The sequence below is a fragment of the Panicum hallii genome, chromosome 2 (assembly GCF_002211085.1).
Source record: "Panicum hallii strain FIL2 chromosome 2, PHallii_v3.1, whole genome shotgun sequence".
Classification (NCBI taxonomy): Eukaryota; Viridiplantae; Streptophyta; class Magnoliopsida; order Poales; family Poaceae; genus Panicum; species Panicum hallii.
Genome location: NC_038043.1, coordinates 33,157,671 through 33,179,645, shown reverse-complemented (window position 1 = coordinate 33,179,645; position 21,975 = coordinate 33,157,671). Strand labels below are relative to the sequence as shown.

Below are 21,975 nucleotides of genomic sequence, written 5' to 3'. Positions count from 1 at the left end.
CAGGACGAATCTTCAGCTGATGATAACCCGAACGCAGATCAATCTTCGAGAATACACAAGCACCCTGAAGCTGATCAAAAAGATCCTCAATACGGGGCAATGGATGCTTGTTCTTGATAGTGACTGCATTCAGATCCCGATAATCGACGCACATCCTCTTCGCACCATCCTTCTTCTCTACAAGCAACACAGGAAAAGCCCAAGGAGAGAAACTGCGACGGATATAACCCTTAGCTAGCAACTCGTCGACAGTCTTCTTAACCTCCTCATGCTCGACAGGAGCCATACGATAGGGCCTCTTAGCAATAGGAGCTGTGCCAGGCAAGAGATCAATAGAAAACTCAATGTCGCGATCAGGCGGCATACCTGGCAAATCATCCGGAAAGACATCCGGGAATTCAGACACCACGCGAATACCATCCGTGGGTCTAGCCTCCATCTGATGAAGAAATCCAGAAGGCTCTGTAGCTCCAACAGTGACCTCCTGACCATCCGGTGCTGATAGGAGAACCGTCCTCTGAGCACAATCTATTCGGACTCCCCACTTAGCAAGAGTCTCCATTCCGAGGATCACATCAATACCCTTGGAGTCAAGCACCATCAGATTTGCACTGAAATCTACCCCCCTTATAGCCACACTAACTCTGGGACAGAAGACATGAGACCTCAACTGCCCTCCCGGTGAAGATACAAACATGCACCTCTTTAATGTGCTAGTAGGAATACCATGATGCTCAACAAAAGACTGGGTGATGAAAGAATGTGTAGCACCAGTATCAAAAAGCACTGTAGCAGGATGGGCATTAACCATGAACGTACCAATAACCACGTTAGGAGCCTCGGCTGCTGACTCGGCCGTCACGTGGTTCACCCTGCCCTGAGCTGGGGCCTTGGGCTGTGCTGCACGCCCCTGCTGCCCTGCCTGCGCCTTCCGAGGGCAGACGTTGGCGTAGTGCCCTGGCTCGCCGCAGTGGAAACACACTCGAGGAAGTGCCGGAGCCTGCTGCCCAGGAGGAGGAGTGGGCGCTCCCTGCCTCTGAGCTGGTGGAGCCGGAGGCGCTGGAAGCCTCTGACCCTGTCCCGCCTGCTGCTGCTGCTGAGGACGAGGCGGAAACTGCTGCCGCTGCTGGTACTGCTGGGGCGGCCTCTGCTGCTGCTGCTGCTGTGGAGGGTACTGGTAGCGGGGACGGGTGTTGCTGCCCGAAGAGGATGGAGCCATCTTCCTCTTCTTATCCTCAATCTCCCGGCGCTTGCGCTCGGTGTTGAGGGCCGCATCAACCAGCTGGTTGAAGTTGTCGAAGCGGTGGTTCAGCAGCGCATACTGGATGTGATCATCCAGTCCCTCCTTGAAGTACTCCTGCTTATCGCTATCACGAGCGACGTCGGCAGGGGCGTAGCGGGCAAGCTGAAGAAAACGGTCACGGTACTCCGTCACCGTCATAGATCCCTGAAATAACGAACACAGATAACAAGGATGGAAAACGCTCAATTGGTCAGGTTACAAAAGAATCAAGGATGGATCGAGCTCAAAAGGAATGGTAGGGAATTCCGTTAAATTTTACCTGCCTAAGAGCACGGAACTCCTTCTGCTTCATCTTCATGATGCCCTCAGGAATGTGATGGTTCCTGAAACGCTCACGGAACTGGTCCCACGTGAGAGCGTCACGATCTCGAGCTGGGTAGGACTCCCACCAGTCAAGAGCGGAGCCTCGCAGCTGCCCTGCTGCGTACAAAACCCGCTCTCGGCCGTCGCACTGCGCAACAACCAACTGGCGCTCCACCGAACGAAGCCAGTCGTCCGCCTGGAGTGGGTCCGTGGCGTGAGAGAAGGTCGGAGGGTGACCTCTCAGGAAATCCGCACGCCTGTCACGGGGCTGAGGCGGCGGAGGAGGCGGTGGCTGGGCATGGATCTGCTGCAGAGCCTGAACGGTGTTGTTCAGGGTGGCCATCATCTGCATCTGGAGCTGGAAGAACTGCTCCGGGGTCAGTGGTGGCGGCATCGGCAGCGGCTGACCAGTACCCTGGTTGTTCTGCTCCTGCTGGTCAGAACTGGAACCGGTGCGTCTAGTGTTCACCATCTGATTGCAACAAACGAAATTTATGAGAATAAGATATGGTGCCGCTGAGGAGATGAAACTTCGATAGGATATAACAGAGAGAAAAGATTATAGGTTTTACCCCCAACGATCTAACTCAATTTTTTTATTATTTAGTCCAAGTTGGGTTAGGTCGATTTGCATGAACAAGTTTAACTACTAGCCTATACAATCAACCAAAAATCCAAATCAGACATTTGCACAATAACAATCATTCAATATTCACAACTTAGTCGAGTTTTCCACACTACTCGACTAACACACTCGTTCTAGCGTAATTTCATCGGGACAACCTAAACTTATAACTTACCGGATTAGGCGACTCAGGCCAACGTCTACGAAAAACTCCAGCTACTTCTCCGGAAAGGCGGGAAAAACAGCAAATCGAGGGATTAAGACTCAAGGAATAGGAGCAGAAAAACGATGGCTGAAGATTTGCGGAGGCAAGCAAGAGAAATGAAGTCCTAAACTCGACCAATTCTACCTAGGCTTCGTCCTACAGTCGACACGGCTCTGATACCAATCTGTCACACCCGATTCATAAGAACATAAATCGAGCAATCATATATGCGCCAGGATCAAGTCACGCATATATACAACAGATTATCAAGATATCACAACACATGTCACGAATAACATTAATATAAATCGTAAATGAATCATGAATAAATTATTTTATTACAACCGAATCAAGAATCGGTTCAAGAGTTGCGGAAGCGTAAAAGAGATACATGAAAAGCTGGGCGCCACAGGGACGTCGACTGGGAGACAAACGCCTAGAAGTCGTCGAAGCCGCTGACGTAGTCCTCCACGTTGCCGGGCACTGAGCAGCAGTCGAAGATATCCAAAATAGAACAGAAGAGTAGAGAGACAAGTGTGAGTACAAACTCGTACTCAACAAGTATAACACGAGCATGAGGCTCTAAGGTTAGCTGACTCAACTGCATTAGCTTTTAGTCTTGGCAAATTTTATTAAAACTAATTACTACAAGTGGATGAGTTACCATAACCCGAATTGCATAAGAATTAATCAATATTAATTAGGAACTACTGAGAACTATCCAACCAAAACCACCCGGGGAATCGCCCTCGTCAAAGGTTGATAATCCCACTAATCAGACGGAGGATCTGGGCCGCTCATGACTGTGAGCACAGCTGATATATCAGTTTTACACTCTCGAGAGGTTGCACAACTTTACCCACAAGTCGTGGGCTACGCTAGTTGTTCATCACACTTCCTTAGGTGAGATGGCTAGCAAGCACACTACGAGACCGTTACAAAGGATCACGTTGGTAAGGTGTAACCGCTAAGGATTCTGGATCAGCGACGATGGGGCCCACCTCCGGGGGTACAAGACACACAGCACAGACCAAGCCGGAGGAGCAGGGACCATTGAAGCTTACCACCCCTCTTGCCCACGCAGGTAAGTTACTCCCGAACCAAAATGACCTAATTAGTAAGTCAAGACCGTCCCATACCAGTCTTGTGGTTGCGCGGTTGTCCCAGGTTGTCGCTCTATGAACCGGTCCTTATGGAGAGTGGCCAACCAAGCACTAAGCACCGTGCTGGCCCCCTAAACCATGTTTCTAACAAAAATATCTTTTAAGGACGCACAAACCACTCAAGCACACAGCACAGAGGGTCGGCTCCAGAATTAAGTTGCATAAGACCATTAATCAAACTAATTAAAAAGGACCAAGATTTGTTATAGCGCAGCAACCTAGCACAACTAACCAAAAAATGCAACCCATAGGAGATATATAAGGATATAAAAGTGGCTAGGAAGTCCTTATAGGTATACAGTATTAAAATGCAGTATGAAATTGTATTTAAAGGTGATAGGAGGTTCATGTTATACTTGCCTTCCTCGTACTCTCCCGGCTGCTGCTCGAAGTGCTCGGAAGACGGCTGCTCCTGGTACTGCTCCAAAGGCTCCGCGTCTACTCACGATCATCAAACATAGCCCACACATACACACATGCATAACAAGAACAAACTATAAGAAAACAGTACAACATTACATAGAAACAGCACATGAAACTAGCCTAGAACTAATCTACGCGTTACAACGATCGCATGGATATAAAGAACGCTTAAAACGGAGCTAAAACGTGAAAACTGCGCTTAAAACAGGATCCAGGGACCTAATTGTAAGAAAAACAGGACTTCCAGGGGCTTCTGGACAAAAACCGAGGACTAAAACGTAATTAAAGCATAGACTCAGGGGCTAGCTGGTTAGAAACCTCAGGCTGGACGGCGGGTTAGATTTCCAGAGAAGCCAGGGGCCTAAACGCATAAAACAGGACCTATCCGTAATTATTTTTGACTCACGGGTGGACGGCGGGTTGATTCCTAGAAAACCCGGGGGTTCTTTAGCAAAAGAAGCGGCTGAAGCGTTATCTTCTATTCTGGATCGCTGGATTAAGATCGGACGGCTCAGATTAGATCCGTCCCGCGAAAGGGTATCTGCGGATCTGGACGCTCGGATCAAAATCGGACGGCTCAAGAGAGATCTAGGGCTTGCACTCACGCGGGCCACAGGATTTAAAACGTGCGGCTGAGATCTACACCTGACCGAGATCTAATCCGATCCGTCGGTTTGAAATCTAACGGCCTGGATCGCGTACCGGTCTGGATCTAATCCAGACCGTATGCTCGGATCGGACGGCTGAGGGAGGCTCCGGCCGGCTCCGGCGGTGGGGAGGCGCTAGGCGCGGCGGAGGCGGCGGAGGCTCGCCGGAGGACACGCTACGGAGCGATTCCGCGGGCGATGCGCGACGAGATCCGGTCGGGGAGAGAGACGCGGACACGGGGAACTCAATTGGGGCAAAAGGGGGCGGAGGCGGTGGCCGTAGCGGCCGGGCGACGGCGGCGCGCGGCTCGGGGACGCCGGCGAGCGCGTGCGGCCGCGGAGAGGCGAGATCGAGGGAAAGGAGGGGCGGGGGAGTGTCCTTACCACCCCGGGGTGAGTTCCCGAGGCTTGGACGACGGCGGCGACCAACGAGGAGGCGGGACGGCGGCGGCCCGGGGCGCGCGGCGGCGGCGAGCGCGATTGGCGGCTAGGGTTAGGCGTGCGGGGTGTGGCGGCGATAGGGGAGAACCCTAGGTGCAGGCGGCGGCTTTGTAAGGCGGCTGCGGCACCCTGGCGCGCGGGCCCGGAGCAGGGGAGCTCGCCGGAGATCTCGGGAGGGAGGTTGCGCCGGGGAGAAGGAGAGGAGAGGGAGGAGACGGGGCTGCCAGGTGGGGCCAAGCAGTCAGCGGAAGAGGAAGGAGGGCGCGGGCTGAGGGGGAGCTGGGCCGTGGCACGGCCCGTGCGGGGAGAAAGGGAGAGAAGAGAGAGGCGCCCAAGGGAAGGAGGGGAGCTGGGCCGGGGCTCGGCCCACGCGGGGGAAGAGAGAAAGGAGGGGGGGTGCTGGCCCATGCGAGAGAGAGGGGAAAGAGGAGAGAGGGGGAAGAGATGGGCCGGGCTGGGTTGGGCTGCCTTCTTTCATGCCTTCTCCTTTTCTTCTTTTGTTTTTCTAACTCATTAATTCAAACAATTCTAATTGAATTCAAATGCGATTTGAATTCAAACCTATACACCCAACACAAATAAAACAATGCTGCGGCATGAATGCACAAATACTTTAATCCTATGATAAATTTTATTTTCTTGCGTTATAAATTACTTTAAATGCCACGAAAATTAAAATAAAGCTTGGAAAATTTGTTTAAGCCCAATTAAATTAATTAAAAATTTGAGGAAATTACCTTAGGGTGTTACAGGCTGGTACCTAGGAGTCTGTTACGGCACGTTCATGCCCTGCACATGTACAAATACACACTGAGTCAATACAATCGTTGTCGATTTGGCTCCACTCTCTTTCTTCTCTCTATTCCTCTCTCGTTCATGGTATCAGACGAGCGCGAAGATCTCTTTGTCAATCCCTTCGCCTCGCGATCCTCTCCTCATGCTTCCGCTCCAATGGATGGCCTCTTCGACCAGCACTCCGATGGCTCTTCCCCACCAAGCTCCCCCGACCAACTCCACGATGTTCTGTTTCACGCTAGCCGTGGCGGCAGCACCAACGGCTCCTGACCCTCCGGCGCCCACGGCTCCAGCCCGCCCCCTCCTCCGCCTCCTGCGACTACTTCGGCAGCCACCATCGAAATGGTGAACATCCTCGCTCATGATCTGGTCATCCTCGACATGTCCAATTCGAACTACGGTCAGCGGCGCTGGTTCTTTGAAATGGTGTTCACCAAATTTGGTCTGCGCCACCACATCGACACCGTCACTCCGCCGCAGAACCCCGACACCGAGTGGGTCATGAACAATGATAGCATCGTCAACTGGTTCTGCACCACCGTCACCACCGAGCTCCGCGGCTTTGTCATGCAGCCCGACGGCACGGCGTCCCAAATCTAGCGCGTGATTGAAGGCATGTTCCGCGACAATGTCCTCACCCGCGCCGTGTACATTGAAGCTGAGTTCCGGAGCCTTCAGCAGGGTAAGATGATGATCTCGTAGTATTGCAGTCATCTCAAGTCTCTCGCCAACCAGCTTCCCGACCTCAGGTATCCTGTTCGCGATGAAAATCAGGTGGTCAATCTCATCCGCGGCCTCAGTCCTGGATTCCGGCATGTTATCCCCTCCATCACCTCTCAGCGCACTCCACCCACCTTCCTGGAGGTTCGTTCGTCTCTGTTCCTTGAGGAACTTTGCAATGATCAGGATGCAAAATAGCAGTCTGGTCATGCCCTCTACACCGGCCGTGGCGCCCCCGGCGGCTCCCCGGCAACACCCCCAGATGGCTCCTCGGGTGGGCGCATGAAGAACAAGAAGAAGAAGGGTAATTTCCAAAGTCTTGTCGAAAGACAGTTCAACAAGAAAATTCTCTCTATGCAAATAGATTAGGGTGGCGAATATGAAAAACTGAATTCATTTTTTCAACAAGTTGGCATAACTCATCATGTCTCTTGCCCACATGCTCATCAACAAAATGGTTTGGCTGAAAGAAAGCATAGACATATTGTTGAAGTAGCTCTTGATTTATTGGCTAATGCTTCTATGCCTCTCAAATTTTGGGATGAGGCTTTTCTCACTGCCACCCATCTTATTGATCTGCTCCCTAGCAAAGTCATTAATATGGAAACTCCTTTGGAAAAACTTCAACATACAAAGCCGAACTATAAATTTCTTAGGACTTTTGGCTGTGCTTGCTGGCCTAATCTTTGTCCTTACAACTCTTGGAAACTTGCCTTTCAATCACAACAATGCATGTTTCTTGGCTGTAGTCCTTTGCACAAAGGGTATAAATGTCTTGATGTTTCCACATAACGTGTTTATATCTCTCGGGATGTACTTTTTGATGAGCTTGTGTTTCCTTATGAAAAACTTCATCCAAATGCTGGTGCTCGTTTGCGCCATGAAATCCTTCTTCTACCCTACCATCTTGTGCATCCGAGTTTTGATCAAGGGGGTGGTGATTGTGATGATAAAATTATAATGACTCTAACCCTTGTGATCAGCAGCATCTGTCCAATACTGTTCCTGCAGGTTCTCATGCTCATGAAGAAGCAAGTTCTAGAAGAAACGGTGTACAAAATTCTCCTCAAACTCAGTTTGAGTCTGCTGCTTACCCGATTGGGGTACACCACAATGCTGGGGCTGACTTCGAGATGGATCCCAGCACCAGATCCAATGATGATCTCGGCACAGCGGCAGGCATCGGATCCAACGCATATTTTATTCCAGCGGCGGCTCTTGGCTCTTCTATGCAGCGGTCTCCAACAAGAGCTGTGGGATCTTCTGCGGCTGTCGATCCAGCGTCGTCGCCTGCGCCACAGGGTTCTAGATCAGGTGCGACTCCTCCAGGATCTCCTGTGCCGAGTCATTGTACAACATCTGATGTTGAAGATCAAGCTGCTACACAACAAGCCTCTGCTCCTCCGCCTGTTACATGATTGCAGCATGGTATTTCAAGGCCAAAGCGTTTCACTGATGGCACTGTTCATTGGGGCTTATTTGGTACAATGGAGAACCGAAGGATTTGTAGGCTGCAATGCTTGATTCCAAGTGGAAGGATACTATGAACAATGAGTTTTCTGCTCTCATCAGGAATAAGACCATGCATTTGGTGATAGCAAATAAAGGCAGCAACTTGATTGATTGCAAATGGGTTCTATAGAATCAAAAGAGAGGTAGATGGTTCGATTGATAGATACAAAAGAAGATTAGTGGCAAAAGGTTTTAAATAACGCTATGGGATAGATTATGAGGATACTTTCATCCCTGTTGTTAAGATTGCTACCATACGTTTGGTACTAGCAATTGTTGTTTCTAGAGGATGGTGTCTCAAACAACTGGATATTCAGAATGCGTTCTTACGTGGTATTCTGAAAGAGGAAGTTTATATGGAGCAACCTCCTGGGTACGAGGACTCAAAGTTTCCAAACTATGTGTACAAACTTGACAAGGCCATCTATGGATTAAAACAAGCTCCGAGAGCTTGGTATTCTAGGATGAGCAATAAGCTTCAACAGCTAGGCTTTGCTTCTTCCAAGGCAGACACTTCACTGTTTATCTTCAACAAATCAGATGTCATGATATTTTTTCTTATATATGTTGATGATATTATTGTGACTAGCTCTTCGAGTCAAGCCGTGTCAACTCTATTGAAAGATCTTCGACAAGAGTTTGCGCTGAAAGATCTTGGAGACTTGCATTACTTCTTAGGAATAGAAGTAAAGAAGACAGATGATGGGATTCTACTTTCACAGGAAAAGTATTCTCAAGATATTTTGACTAGAGCTGGGATGTTAGCGTGTAAACCTTCACCAACTACTATCTACTTCAGAAAAGCTGTCGGCATATGAAGGAGAGCTACTGAATGCAGAAGATAGCACAAAATATCGTAGCATTGTTGGGGCACTTCAGTATTTGACTCTTACAAGACCAGATCTTGCCTTCTCAGTCAATAAGGTTTGTCAATTTCTGCACCAACCTACTGCAGCTCATTACACAGCAGTAAAAAGGATTTTGCGCTATATAAAACACATTAGGACTTGGTCTAGAGATAAGGCGGTCCTCTTCTATATTGCTGAGTGCTTTTGCTGATGCTGATTGGGCGGGTAGCTTGGATGATAGACGATCTACAGGTGGTTTTGCTATATTCTTTGGAGCAAATTTAATTTCTTGGAGTGCTAGAAAACAAGCCACAGTGTCAAGGTCAAGTACAGAAGCAGAGTACAGGTCTTTAGCCAATGCTACTGCTGAACTTATTTGGATGGAATCACTTGTCAAGGAACTTGGCATAAAATAAACTTCAACAAGCTCCATGTTTGTGGTGTGAAAATATGGGAGCAAAGCACCTTACATTCAATCCGGTATTTCATGCAAGAACAAAACATATTAAGATTGATTACCATTTTGTGAGAGAACGTGTTGCAAGTAAGATGCTTGACGTTCAGTTCATTTCAACTCATGATCAAGTAGTAGATGGCTTTACAAAGACGTTATCAGTGAAAGATTCTGAAAAGTTTCGACGCAACCTGAACTTGAGTAAGTTGAGGTTGAGGGAGGCTGTTAGATAATATGAATGTAACACATACGATGTAACTCTCTCGTGCTCTATCTTCTAGATAACCGAACTCTACTCCAATAAGGTCTAGGTGTCTTAGATCAGAATATGAATCGTATAGGCATTGGAGATTGTTCAGAGTCGGTTTAGGAAGATGCTCTTGTACACGTTTCTACTCATATATAAACAGCCGAGGCCCTATGGAAGGGTCATTATTGCTTTCCCAAATTTACATAGGCTTCAGAAACTTCCAAATTTTTAATCAAGCATTGTTATCACGACAGGCATGGAGGCTGATCGAGTCCCCTGATAACCTGTGTGCATGAGTACTGAAAGCCAAATACTTCCCTGACGGAGATCTGCTCGACACCGTGTTCGCAACGCCCGACGCAGGCTTCTCCGACCTGGAAGACAATCATGTATGGACTTGATCTGCTCAAGAAAGCAGCTATATGGCGTGTGGGTAATGGTACAAAGATCAAGATTTGGGGACAGGCATGGATCCCAAGAGCTATTCACCTAAAACCTGAGGGTAGCAAACGAAGATGCAGATTGAAATGGGTAAGCCGGCCAACTGATTGATGAGGGAGCAGGGACATGGAACGAGGACTTACTGCAACAGTTCTTTTTTCAGCATGATATAGATAAAATTATCAAAATTCAGATACCACGAAGGGCTGTAGAGGACTTTGTGGCATGGCACTTCGAAAAATCAGGCTGCTTCACGGTCAGAAGTGCAAACTTTGTGGCGCGGCCATTGTCAAGTATCTGAACAAGAAGGAGAAACAGAGATCGCCAGCCAGCTTCATCAACGAGACGTTAGAGGAAGCTTCCAAGCTGCCTAGGATGGAGTTCCATCACATAGGAAGAGAGCAGAATTCCTTAGCACACTCTCTAGCTCACCTGGCAAAGCGCTTGTTCCATAGTGCAGTATGGCGTGAGCGTTTCCCTGCGTGTGTGGAGCACATTGTGGCTCAGGATGTAATGCAGTTGGATAATCCTTAATAAAGCTCTTTTCTCTCAAAAAAAATTAGGGGCGTTGCTGGGGACAAACAACATCGTTAGGGGCGACCCTACACAGGAGCCGGCTGGCGTTGAATCCAGTTGGAAAGAGTGAGGGAGCAATCGCATGAGTTTGGGTCAGCAGCTATGGAGTGTCAAGGGAAAAAAGAACAAAGCACGAGAAGGGAAGGATAATAGGCTAAAGAGGAAGCCCATCTGAAAAGGTTGGATCTGGATCCAAATGGCTTAAAGTTTGAACCCCACAAATATTAAACCTAGAGGCTTGCACAACGAAAATTTTTTCAACGAATCTTGCACAATTAATTCATCTCCACGACACATACTTATAAAATTACAAGAGGCAGAAATGGCACGATAGAACGAAAAAGGGAGATCTCACACCAACTTGGCTAATTCTGCAAGCAAAGCGTCCGCGTGCTCCTCCGTGACCAAGGCCGCCAGCACACTGACGCTATCCCTCCCACTGGACAGAAAGCCCTGCACGGCCGGCGCTGGTGGCATATCTTTCCCGGAGGACGTCACTCTCGCCGGCCTCCCGCTCCCGAAGTCCACGCGGTCGAAGCCAAGGTTCCGCCACGACGACGCCATCATCATGTGGTACGTAGGCACCTTAAGCTTGCACAGCTCCTGCTGAGCCATCATCTTCAGCCGGCCAGGTATCTGATCCTTGGCGTGCTTGATCGCCATGATTACGTCCTTGACGTCTCCGTCCGCCACCGCGCCGCTAGTAGCCACGACGAACTGATCAATGATGCAGTTGCCGTAGTAGCCTTTCTTAGCACCGACGTGCTTGCGCACATCGGCGACGAACATGAGCAGGACTGGGGTCTATGGGTCGAGCCTGATTGCTCGCGTCCGGCACCGCCACAGGACGGCGAGGATCGCCTCGAACGTGGTGCATGGCTGGTCATGGAACCTGCCGCTGAAGTCAGATCTGATCTGGTCAATCGATTCCAAGGGGATGGTGATGTCCAGAGTGGCGAGATCGCCGTTCAGTGGATCGAGGCTCAGCATGTGCTCCTGCTCTTCGAGGACGGAGGGAGAGAGGCTCGGGAGCGAACCGTCCCACCTGACTGGAGCGACGGACGGCGATGGCAATCCGCCTGCGAGCTCGCCGACGGCCTGCAAGAACTGGCTCATCCCGGCGCCGTCGGCGACGCCGTGGTTCCAGATCACCCCGAGGACGAAACCGCCGCACGAGAACTCGGTCACCTGCACCATCAGCAGAGGGTCACCGGGGCCACAGATCGTCATGGCTGGGTAGTAGACGACAAGCTCATCGAGCAGCTTCCTCGCGTCCGGCGACCAGTCGAAGCAGATGACTTCCTTCAGGGCGTGACTGGTGGACGCCGCTACAAATACCACGCCCTCGTCGTTGCACTCGATGTAGGCATCGTCACCGTCGTCGCCGCCTCTGGCAACGATGCGACCAGCAATAGGGTAGTAATGGGCCAGTGCTCGGGACAGGGCAGCCTGTATGGTCCCGGCAGCGTTATGGATGGGATGCTCAAACAGGAGCAACGATGTGTTCGGAGCATTGTTCAGACCCTTGTCGAAAGACGAGAGTTTGATGGTGCCCCTCATCGTCACCGGCTCCGGCGATGGCCTGACCACCACGGGTGAGGACTTTCTCACCGCTAGGCTCATTGTCCTGTGTCTAGTATTGATGCACTAACTAAGGGCGGAGCTTGGCCACCAGCTTCCTTGGTTTATTATATAGTGGTAGCAGAAGCTACAATAATGTGCAAAGTCAAACATCTTGGCATCCATCGATGAAAAATAAATCAGATTTACTCGCCGACAGTCGATTGAAATTTGGTTATGCATCAATCGTCGACAGTCGCAGCATGTGGGGGAGCCAGAGAGCGCGGTGTGTGGGGGTCAGCACCGTGTTGATTTTTTTTTCCATTTTCATACCGCGAACGGATGGATTTCGTACTTTCCTGGTGGGGGTTTGGGCTTGGGACTAGGTGGGGTGGATCTACAGTCTTACCCAAGGTGGATCTGCATGTGGTGTATTTTTAGGTTTTGACGCCAAGGTTAAAAAAGGATCTGAAATGTGCTTACTGTTTTTAATGTGGGTGGAAAACTGCTCATATCTGTATATGGATCTATGTAAAGAATCTATTTAAAATGGTAGAGCATTTGTGCTGATTTTGTGTGTCTTTTATTTTGTTACTTTGCTTTTAGTAGCATTATGTTTAGTGTACTAGTTTTGTAAGTTCAACTGTCAAAATTATTGTCCATTTATTTACTGCGCAGGACAGTAGCGGTAGCTTCTTCAATTTCAACTTCCCGCCAGGGGGTTTGTCGTGTTGTTTCTCTGAATTTCTAGTAGTTTGGCTCAGAGCAGCTCACCGTGGTTTCATTTTCCGTCGAATAATAGTAGCAACTAACTTTTTTAGTGCTTCTTATGACCAGTAGAATACTGTTTGTATTTAGAGAAGTAATCTTTTGTGGTATCCATTCTAGTGGTTTAAAGTGTGCCCTTAATTCTTCACCAATGATTTTGCATGTAAAGCCAAATCTAACCGCTACAATTAAAGGCAAGTCCAACAGCTACCCCCTCCTGACAACATTGTTTTAATTAGAACCACAAATAGAGCCATCTTTTTGGTAATCAATGGTTGCTTTTTGTCTTTAATCCATTTATGCTTTGCACTGTATTCCTAGTTTTTGTTACCCAATAATTAGCGAAGTCTCTCTTTTTGTTTTTTCCTCTCGCGATGCTTTCATAAGTAGTGTGTATAAATATTACACTGCTATCATTTCTGTTATTCTAACATAATTATACTATAACTTTCTATCTTATTTCAATTTTTTGAAGGGTATCTCATTTAAATTTGACTTTGGTTAATCTTAATGAGCAATAGGCTGGCCAGAGAATCCTCACTCCATTTTTCTTGTGCCATCATGTTAGTTTTTGGCGGCCCCCTGTTGAAACCAGCCAACTACAAAAGTCTGAAAATGAAATATAATCCTAGGAACAGTACATATATTTCTAATGTAAAATCACTACTATCTTTTACTTCAGTAGAAGTTAATATGAGGTTTGTTGAATGTTATAAACGATTATGAAGGACAATTTTCCAATGAAATATGATCATTTGACATTTGTTAGCATGTCTATGCAAAATGTATTGTTGAAAGTTTGAAGTAGGACTGGTTGCTGAATTATAAGATCCCTTTTTTATCTTGTGCATTGCATGTGGTGCCTTTATGTAGTGTTTCTACTTTATCTTATCTTTCTTATCTGAAATTGGTTATCTGTATATTTGGCTAAAGGTGGCAATGTCCAAAATTTTAATTCATAATCTTAATCATAGTTTGAATTTTAGATCTCTTACAATGTAAGTTTTAGTGTAATTTGTGCATAAGACAACTGTAAGAGCCCTTTGGATCTTTATATTTCACAGTATTATAGTGTTATTTTTTCATCTCTGTGATTCTAAAAAATATGCATGTGCCCCTTTATCATTACATGTACTGTATGTAGCCCCTTTGCCATGTGCTTGTACTTTCATGATTCCTTCTTGTGTAGGGGCTAAAAGGATGTTAGTTTCTTTCCAACCAGTTCTTATTCTAACGATTCATATGATTCATTACTAATTATAATGTGTTCCTTTGTTCTTTCCTCCCCTAAGCAGAGCAAAAAAAAAAATCTCTCCACCTTCACTACAAGGGTTCAGGGTCTTTTTTTTGCAAGCAGGGTATTTTTCAAGTTTCTTTCCCAATTATAGTTTAAATATGTTATAGTTACATAGATGTTTTTGGTGTATATTGTGTGCACGCTTGCTGTAAATTTTTAGACTGAGGGGGTAAATCAATCCCCTTTGATTCAATATTCAGTAGCATCTGTTCATATATGCATCTTTGTGGACTTTATTTTTGGTATATAGGCTCATGCTTTTCTGGTAGGATGTACCGCTTCTTTTTGTTTGGCACATTTATCTGTAATATTTTTTGGTGATGCTACTTCCTTGTAATTGGACTCCTTTTTATTTCAATTACAGTTGCCTAATACTGTACCTACACCCAAAATTTTTATGGCTACTGTAATTAAAAAGATGTGCGTACAACTATACAGCAATCTATTTTTATTCATTCTCCAGCAGCATCTCTTGCTACTATGCATTTCTATTGCCACTTCTATGCTTTCAGATTCCACTTTGTGCTAACTCTAAATACTTTTTTGAACTCTAAACATGTTGCAAATTACTTTAGTTCTGCATGGTCCTATGGGAAAACTTATGTGGTCATTGTACTTAATTTACAACTAGAGAAGTTTGTGTAATTTCCATATTATTAATTTGTACTTTTTTCTGCACAGTAGAGAATGTCTGAATTATTTGGTCTAGTAAAGTTATATAGTAATATTATGAGCTTGTTTTGTTTGTGAAGATCAAGTAGTTAAATATAACTTCCATATTGTTCTGTTTAGGCTCGTAATGCTTTCATCATCTCATCAGATCAGTGTTTGTTCATTGATCTGACATGTTCTGTGTACTTCCAGATCTTTTCTTCTTAGTCTACTCAAAAGATCATTCAAGTAAATACATACATATTGTTTTTCGGTAGAAAATTTTCAATACTTTTGTACCTTTGTTTCTCTATCATTATGATATTTGGTCATATATAGCTCATGTTTGCCAATATATCAACTATCCGTATCTGTATATGAGTGTTAATGAAAACATATGGTAATGTATATGAATGTTACAGTGCTTGCATTTCTCAAATTTTAATGTACCAAAACTTTAAATTTTTTGTTTCTTGATTTAAATTTATCTAGATTCTCATTTTTCTATGTATTATTCATGTCATGCCAAAATAGACCTGTGAACATTTATGGCATATTTTTATAATGCCATAATAGGCTGCAGATATAAGTTGCAGCTTTCATTCGCCATTACTGACCTTTCCCTTTCGCCGCAATAAGTGACAAGAAATTTGAATGCTGCTTTTGCACAAGGCTCTGCTGTTTTTTTTAATCTTGGACTGCATGTCCTGTGATAGTATGGACCACCACTGCATGTTATACTGCTTTGTATGTGTAGATGGTTGATACGGATAGATGGAGTTCAATATTTGTTCTCAAGCTGGTTTTTAATTATTTTTTTTACTTCATTAGCTACGGGTTGCAAAAAGCCTGGCACATGTGCACAGTATTGCTCGATATTTGTTGTCAGCTCCATTGGATTGTCAGTTAGGACAATAGCTGTTGGAGTAATGTATCAGGCTAGTGTACAAACTTATAAGGAAGACTAGTGTGGTAGAAAATGTATTTGAGATAGATAAAAAAAGACTAGTTTTAAATACAAAATCACTAAAGATTTACTAGATTTTACACCTAATGTAGCAGTGCACTTTTTGGTGTTCTTACTGTAGTTTCCTGTATAAATCTGTGTGGTGTTATATTATTACAATTTCCTATATCTTTTTGGAGTGGGACTTCTTGTCTAATATCAAGAAATTGTGATAGATTTATATTGACTGCTGACTTTTCAATTTCTGCTAATGGAGCAGGTAAGAACATCTTGCTCAGGTGGACGCAACTCTGTTTTGGGCATGCTTTGTGTTGTTTTGTGCCATTGAGTTCAAGTGGACGCAACTCCTGTTGTTTTGTGTAAAATTTAAAATCTGTGTTAGCAGACATGTCCAAGATAAGGTACAACCTTTTGTATATAGTTTAACCGTGAAATATTGGCCATATAGCCCAAAATAGATTGTTGTATATGTTTCTTGTTTGGAATATGTGAAATAGGCATAAATTCTGAACAGACAGGGAGCTAAATGTTCCTTTTTCTTCAAAATTTGAAAATCCATATGTTAATGGACAGATGGTGTTATTGGTCTATTTTTGCGCTTAAAGTTGGTACAGAGAGCTGCTAACGGGTCCAAATCAACTCAAATAGGTTAAATGGGTTCGAAACTTACAAATAGTGGACCCGTTATTGCTTACAGGGCACACAACAAAAGAAAAGGTCGGACCCATTATGCTTGTATCGGTGTGGAGTGGTAGATAAAAGAGAAAATTTCCTATTTTTTCACGAACCTGCCTGAGCACGTATTTTAGCAAGAAGAAAGCAATAAGACTGTTACAATAGAGGCTATTAAGACGGTTATAAAATACCACCAAGCGAATGGCAGGCGACCCCAACAGAGCATGAACAGCAAGAACAATAGGGAGGGAACACACGCCAACCCACGAACCTAGACACAACCACACCTCTGACCCTGCTACAAGATACAAAAATGTCAAGGGTGCACAAAGTTACAACACGTCAAAGGTGGCTAAGCAACCACCTGACCAGAGCAACCAAGGCGGCCAAGCATCCACCTGAAGAGAAGCACCAACGCGACGACGGCAGCAAAGCATCCGCCAGAGCGAGCAAAGAAACGGCGGCAAAGCATTCGCCAGAAGACGACCTATGCAACCCAGACGACAAAGCAAAGGCAGACGCAGAAGCGGAGAGCAGACGACCACCGCCGGGCCAAGCGAAAGGGACTAGCGCATGGCATCGGCAAACACCAGAGCTTCCAAAACGATGCCTCAAGGGAGGGGCGACGGCACAGGCGCCGTCATCGTCCGACCAACATGGTCAAGGTTTTCACCCGGAAAGCTGACTAGATAGAAGGGAAACAGGGTGGAAGAATACGCACTCAAGAAGGTAAACGGCGCCAAGGGCGTTGCCGTTATTGGTCCGTAAGCAGACCCAAGGCTTTCGCCTTAGCCCCGCTCCCTCCCTAGAGCTGAACAAACCACCACGGGACCGAAAAGCACGGCGCGGACCGGGACAGCCCGCTAGCCGGATCCCTGCCACCGTGGGCCACCAGAGAGGGACGGCCAGTAGGGGTAGCAGTTGACCGCCCAGGTACCACTAAGAGGGGCGGGGGCGACACCCCAGGCCGAAGGATGGCAACCGGCCACCGAGTTATTGGTGCACCGAGCCCCCAGCGACCCAGGACGAAGTCGATCCCAGACCCACCGCGGGGCATGCAACAGGGAGGCCACGCATCCACGGACCCACTGCGGAGCAAGCGTAATAGCATGGCCGGACAAGCGCCGGCAGGGACCCACGCCCCCGCGGCCACACGAGGGACGGGAGCTAGCAGGGACCGCGCACCCGCACCCACCCCCAAGATGAGCGCCGGCAGTGTCAGTGTTTTACCGGCTGCCCACCGAGGGGTATACCCAAGGTGGTAAGTTTAGGTGAGGAGACGCCGAGATCAGGAACTCAAAGGTGCAAGGAATACAAGATTTAGACAGGTTCGGGCCGCGAGGTGTGTAAAACCCTACGTCCTGTATGGTGATTTGTATTGCCTTAGGTGTTGATGTTATGTTTTGAGGGGGTCCCTACCCCCCTTATATATCCGAGAGGATAGGGTTACATGAATCCTAGTCCAATACTACCTAAGGAATCATACCCGAGTACAACTCGAGTAGTTTCCTTCTGCACCGACTAGTCCTACTCTTATACGAGTAGAGAACAACATAAATAAGAGATAAGACAAGCCTTATCTCCTAATCCTGTTTAAACTACGTTATGTACACAGTCCCGTAGCCCCGGGTCTGACAAGCCCCCGAGCTCTTCGTAGCTGAGTACTGCAGGCTTCTCAAGTGCTTTTCGAAGTAGTCTTCAGCTTCTTTTGAAGCTCCATCCTGAAGTTCTTCTTCGAGTACTTTCTTGGCTGCATCGAAACTATGAGATGCTCATGCCCTGAATTACTTCTTTGGTATGGTGTGCGATTGAAAAATCACACTCCATATGGAGTAGCCCCCGAGCCTTAGGTTGAATCGAAGAATCAGGCTGAGGGTCACATTAGTCTTGAATCTTCCTTACTTACTTTTCAAATAAATTCGAAAAAATAAATAGTCGATGCCACGTATCACGCAGCCCCTAAGCCTTGAATCCAAATCTCTCAGGTTTGGAAATAAGGATCCAAAGGTCGTGGCATGCAGTGAAAAATATTCCCATGATAAATAACTGGTGTGATAATACGAATGATGGAAGTTAGATCTGGAATTCGAAAAAACCCCTTTTTTGGGGACAATTAACCCTGAAAAAATGTTTAATCGAATATTTTATCTAAACAATCCATAAAATGACCCCTCATCTTCCGAATATTCCCCGAAACGACTCTTCAACTTTGAAACAGTAAAACTATATCCGGCCGCTGGTTATCTAACCCCGTGGTAATGCCAAGTAAAATCTGTGCTTCCAATCTGCAATCTGCCAAGAAATTTCCAAATCCTCCAATCAGAGCCGCACTCCGCCTTCACCCCCTTGAAAAAGCCCCAATCTAGCCAAATCTCTCCGCCCCTTTCTCCGCAGCCCCCGAGCAACTCGTGGCGAGGGGATCTAGAAATGGCGCCCAAAAGATCCAACGAGAAAGATGGGAAGGGGAAGGAGTCGCAGCCGCCGTCTAGGGAATGGACTCATAGTAAGTGCTCCAACAATGACCTCATGAAACTTGTTCCCGAGGGTTTGTTTCAAGAAAAAAGTCTTGTCAATTGGCGCCCCTCTTTTCGCGAACCTCTTCCCATGGAAAATGTAGACGAAATCGTCACATTTTACCATTTTGCCGAACGGGGTTTGGCCTTCCCCTCTTGCTCTTTCCTCTGAGGCCTTCTTTATTTCTACGGGCTTGAGCTCCATCACCTCAACCTGAATTCAATTTGCCACATTGCCATCTTCATCCATTTTTGTGAAGCTTTCCTTGGAATTGAACCCCATTGGGATCTTTTCCGCTTCCTTTTCAGAGTAAAGTCGCAACCCACTGCCAAAAATCCATCCATCGTAGGGGACGCCGGCATCTAGCTTAGACAACAAGCCGGCGATAGGTACATTTTCTACATGTTCCCCTCCAATATTCCTGGATGGAAAAACCATTGATTCTACATCGGGAACCATGCCCCCCAGCTACCTGAAAAATCCGGAAAACCCCCTGTCATTAGGCCAGAGTGGAACACCGAACTGTCCAAAGGAGACCTGGACCAAGTCGACGAGTTGCTTGCCATCATAGCAGCTCATAAAGAAATAGGAGTGACCGGAGCGTCTGTGATGTTTTCTTTCTTCAAACGCTGGATCCAACCAATCCAACAACGCCACACACTAGGCTTCGAGTACATAGGCGCTGAAGATCCGTCTCGGATGTGCGCAGAGGAGTTGACTGACGACGCCGCGCTCATCCGGGTCAAGCGAGTGCTGCTGGACGTGAACGCAGTTCCCTACATCCCGCAGTTTTTTTCTACGCAAAATCCTCCAAAACCGGTAAGTATTCGACTACTTTTTAGAACAAGCTCTGCTGTTCTACCACTGCTAACTGAAAATCTTTTGCAGAGACACACAGATTTGTACCGGAGCTATCCACCACAACCCAACATCCCCCGACCAAACCACCTTCTTCCCAGGCCGTGGCGAAAGCAAAGAGGCTCAAGCATCCAAATCTCAACCAAGCGACAAAACAACCGAAAGCGAGAGCCCCCTGGCGGAAAGGGAAACTGAAGGGAAGGCGAGAAGGAACAACTCCCCCGGACCATCCGTGGAGTTAACCGAAACTCTGCCTTTGGTCCCGTAGGGTCGTCGGGTTATGCACAAACGGAAAGCACATGTAGTCGAATCCTCCAGGTATGAAGTTGCTGCCTTGTTGAATTGTCAAATATCGGAATTGTTGCATGTTAACACTGTCTTTTTTGCAGTCCTTCTGCTTCTTCTCCCGACCCCAAGCGCCAAGAGGTGGCCGAGACTGGACTCGCTGGGAATGATGTTCCAGCAGATGAAGCCGCAGAAACTGCTAGGACGGACCCGTCGACTACTTCCGCAGGTGTAGTAACCATTGCCGTGGCGGGCACCGCGCAACCAGCTGGTGTGACCCCACCACCAGCAACGAGTACCGTGGTTGAAATACCACAGGCTCTAAGAGTAAAGAAAGCTGTCATGAAGAAATCTTCACTGTAAGTGTAGATCTTTTCTTACATAATGTAGATCCTATTCTTTTCGACTTGTGTAGCAACATAACTGATTCTGTTGCATCAGGTCCGTAACTGACATGAGGTATAGGCCAAAGCCCACCGCGGCTACTCCAGCCCCCGAGCCGCGGCTCTTGAGGAGCCAGCCCCCGAGGAACCAGCCCCAGAGGAAGACCCAACACTGCCCGACCCAATACCTCCCGAGCCCCAGCAACCCGATGCCACTAATGCCGCTCCTGCAGATGGTACAAGTAAGTGTCTGACCGCCCACGGCTAGCTGCTTAGACCACAGACATCATGTACTGAATGCACCATCAACTGAAGATGCTGCAGGGACCACAAGGAGCACTGACGAGCTGCTGGTGTCCGGGAGCGGATACCAGAACATCATTACCACAGATCTAGTGGATGATCCGATCCTGATAGACAACAACATATGATACTTCAAGAAGATCTCCAAAGAAATGTACAATTTTACCTTAGTAAGGCATGATTACTCTTCTGCTAGTATACGTTGTTGAGTTGCTTATCTTAATCTTCCCCTTTATGCAGGATATGATCAAGCTCTCGCAACAGAAAACCGAAAAACTGAAGGCAGTCGTGAGTGGCCACTAGGAGCTCGTTGCAAAGGAAAAACGCATATCAGAAGAGCTGACGAAGAACATATATCTTCAAAGAGAGCTCGATAAGCTGAAGCTGAAGCGGACGCGAGAAACGTGGCTCCTCAAGAACAATCTCTGCAATCTTGAGAAGGCCAATTCCGAGCTCCAGGAACAACTCAAAGAACAGAAGAAGGCGCACCAAGGCAAGCCCTTTCCTCCCTCGACTACTTTCACTTAACAATTTATCTTGAATTCTGAAAATATCTTCACCGCAGAGCTTAAGAAAATCTAAACATATAAAGAAGAGCTGCTTACTGACGTGAAGAATATGCTGTATCGCCGTACAGATGATGTCGAGAGGCTGCAAAAGGTAATCACCGATACTGAACAACAGTTCGCCAACTGCCTTCAGCAGATCAAGACGCTGGGCGAAGAGAAGGAGCAGCGACAGAAGGAACTGGAGGACCTCAAGGGAGCCGCCCAAAATCTTGTGGACATGGTGGACCCACAAGAAGCCGGCGAAGCAGACGAGCGGCCCTTGCTAGAGCGACTTCTCGAGGCGCCGCAGAAGGTCCTCAGTTTCCTCACTGAAGCGCCCATCGCGTGTGTCAGCCATGCTCTTAGCTTTGTAAAATCCTTTTGGCAGGAGGCTCCACTAGAGGCGTTCGCGCAGGGTGTGGCTGTGGAATGCTTTAAAGAACAATTCAATGAGTACGTC

At 47.1% G+C, this 21,975-nt stretch overlaps 2 protein-coding genes across 2 annotated transcripts; both read right to left on the bottom strand.

Moving 5' to 3' along the window:
- Positions 1–10,976: 10,976 nt before the first annotated feature.
- Positions 10,977–11,631, bottom strand: LOC112882864 (acyl transferase 15-like). The gene has a single exon (XM_025948031.1). The coding sequence runs from the start codon at positions 11,493–11,495 to the stop codon at positions 11,058–11,060; it is 438 nt and encodes a 145-aa protein (XP_025803816.1). The 5' UTR covers positions 11,496–11,631; the 3' UTR covers positions 10,977–11,057.
- On the bottom strand, positions 11,484–12,347 carry LOC112882863 (acyl transferase 15-like). The gene has a single exon (XM_025948030.1). The coding sequence runs from the start codon at positions 12,327–12,329 to the stop codon at positions 11,511–11,513; it is 819 nt and encodes a 272-aa protein (XP_025803815.1). The 5' UTR covers positions 12,330–12,347; the 3' UTR covers positions 11,484–11,510.
- Positions 12,348–21,975: the final 9,628 nt, after the last annotated feature.

Coding starts and splice junctions, on each gene's coding strand:
- LOC112882864 (XM_025948031.1), bottom strand. CDS start 11,495: ATGTTCGTCGCCGATGTGCGCAAGCACGTCGGTGCTAAGAAAGGCTAC.
- LOC112882863 (XM_025948030.1), bottom strand. CDS start 12,329: ATGAGCCTAGCGGTGAGAAAGTCCTCACCCGTGGTGGTCAGGCCATCG.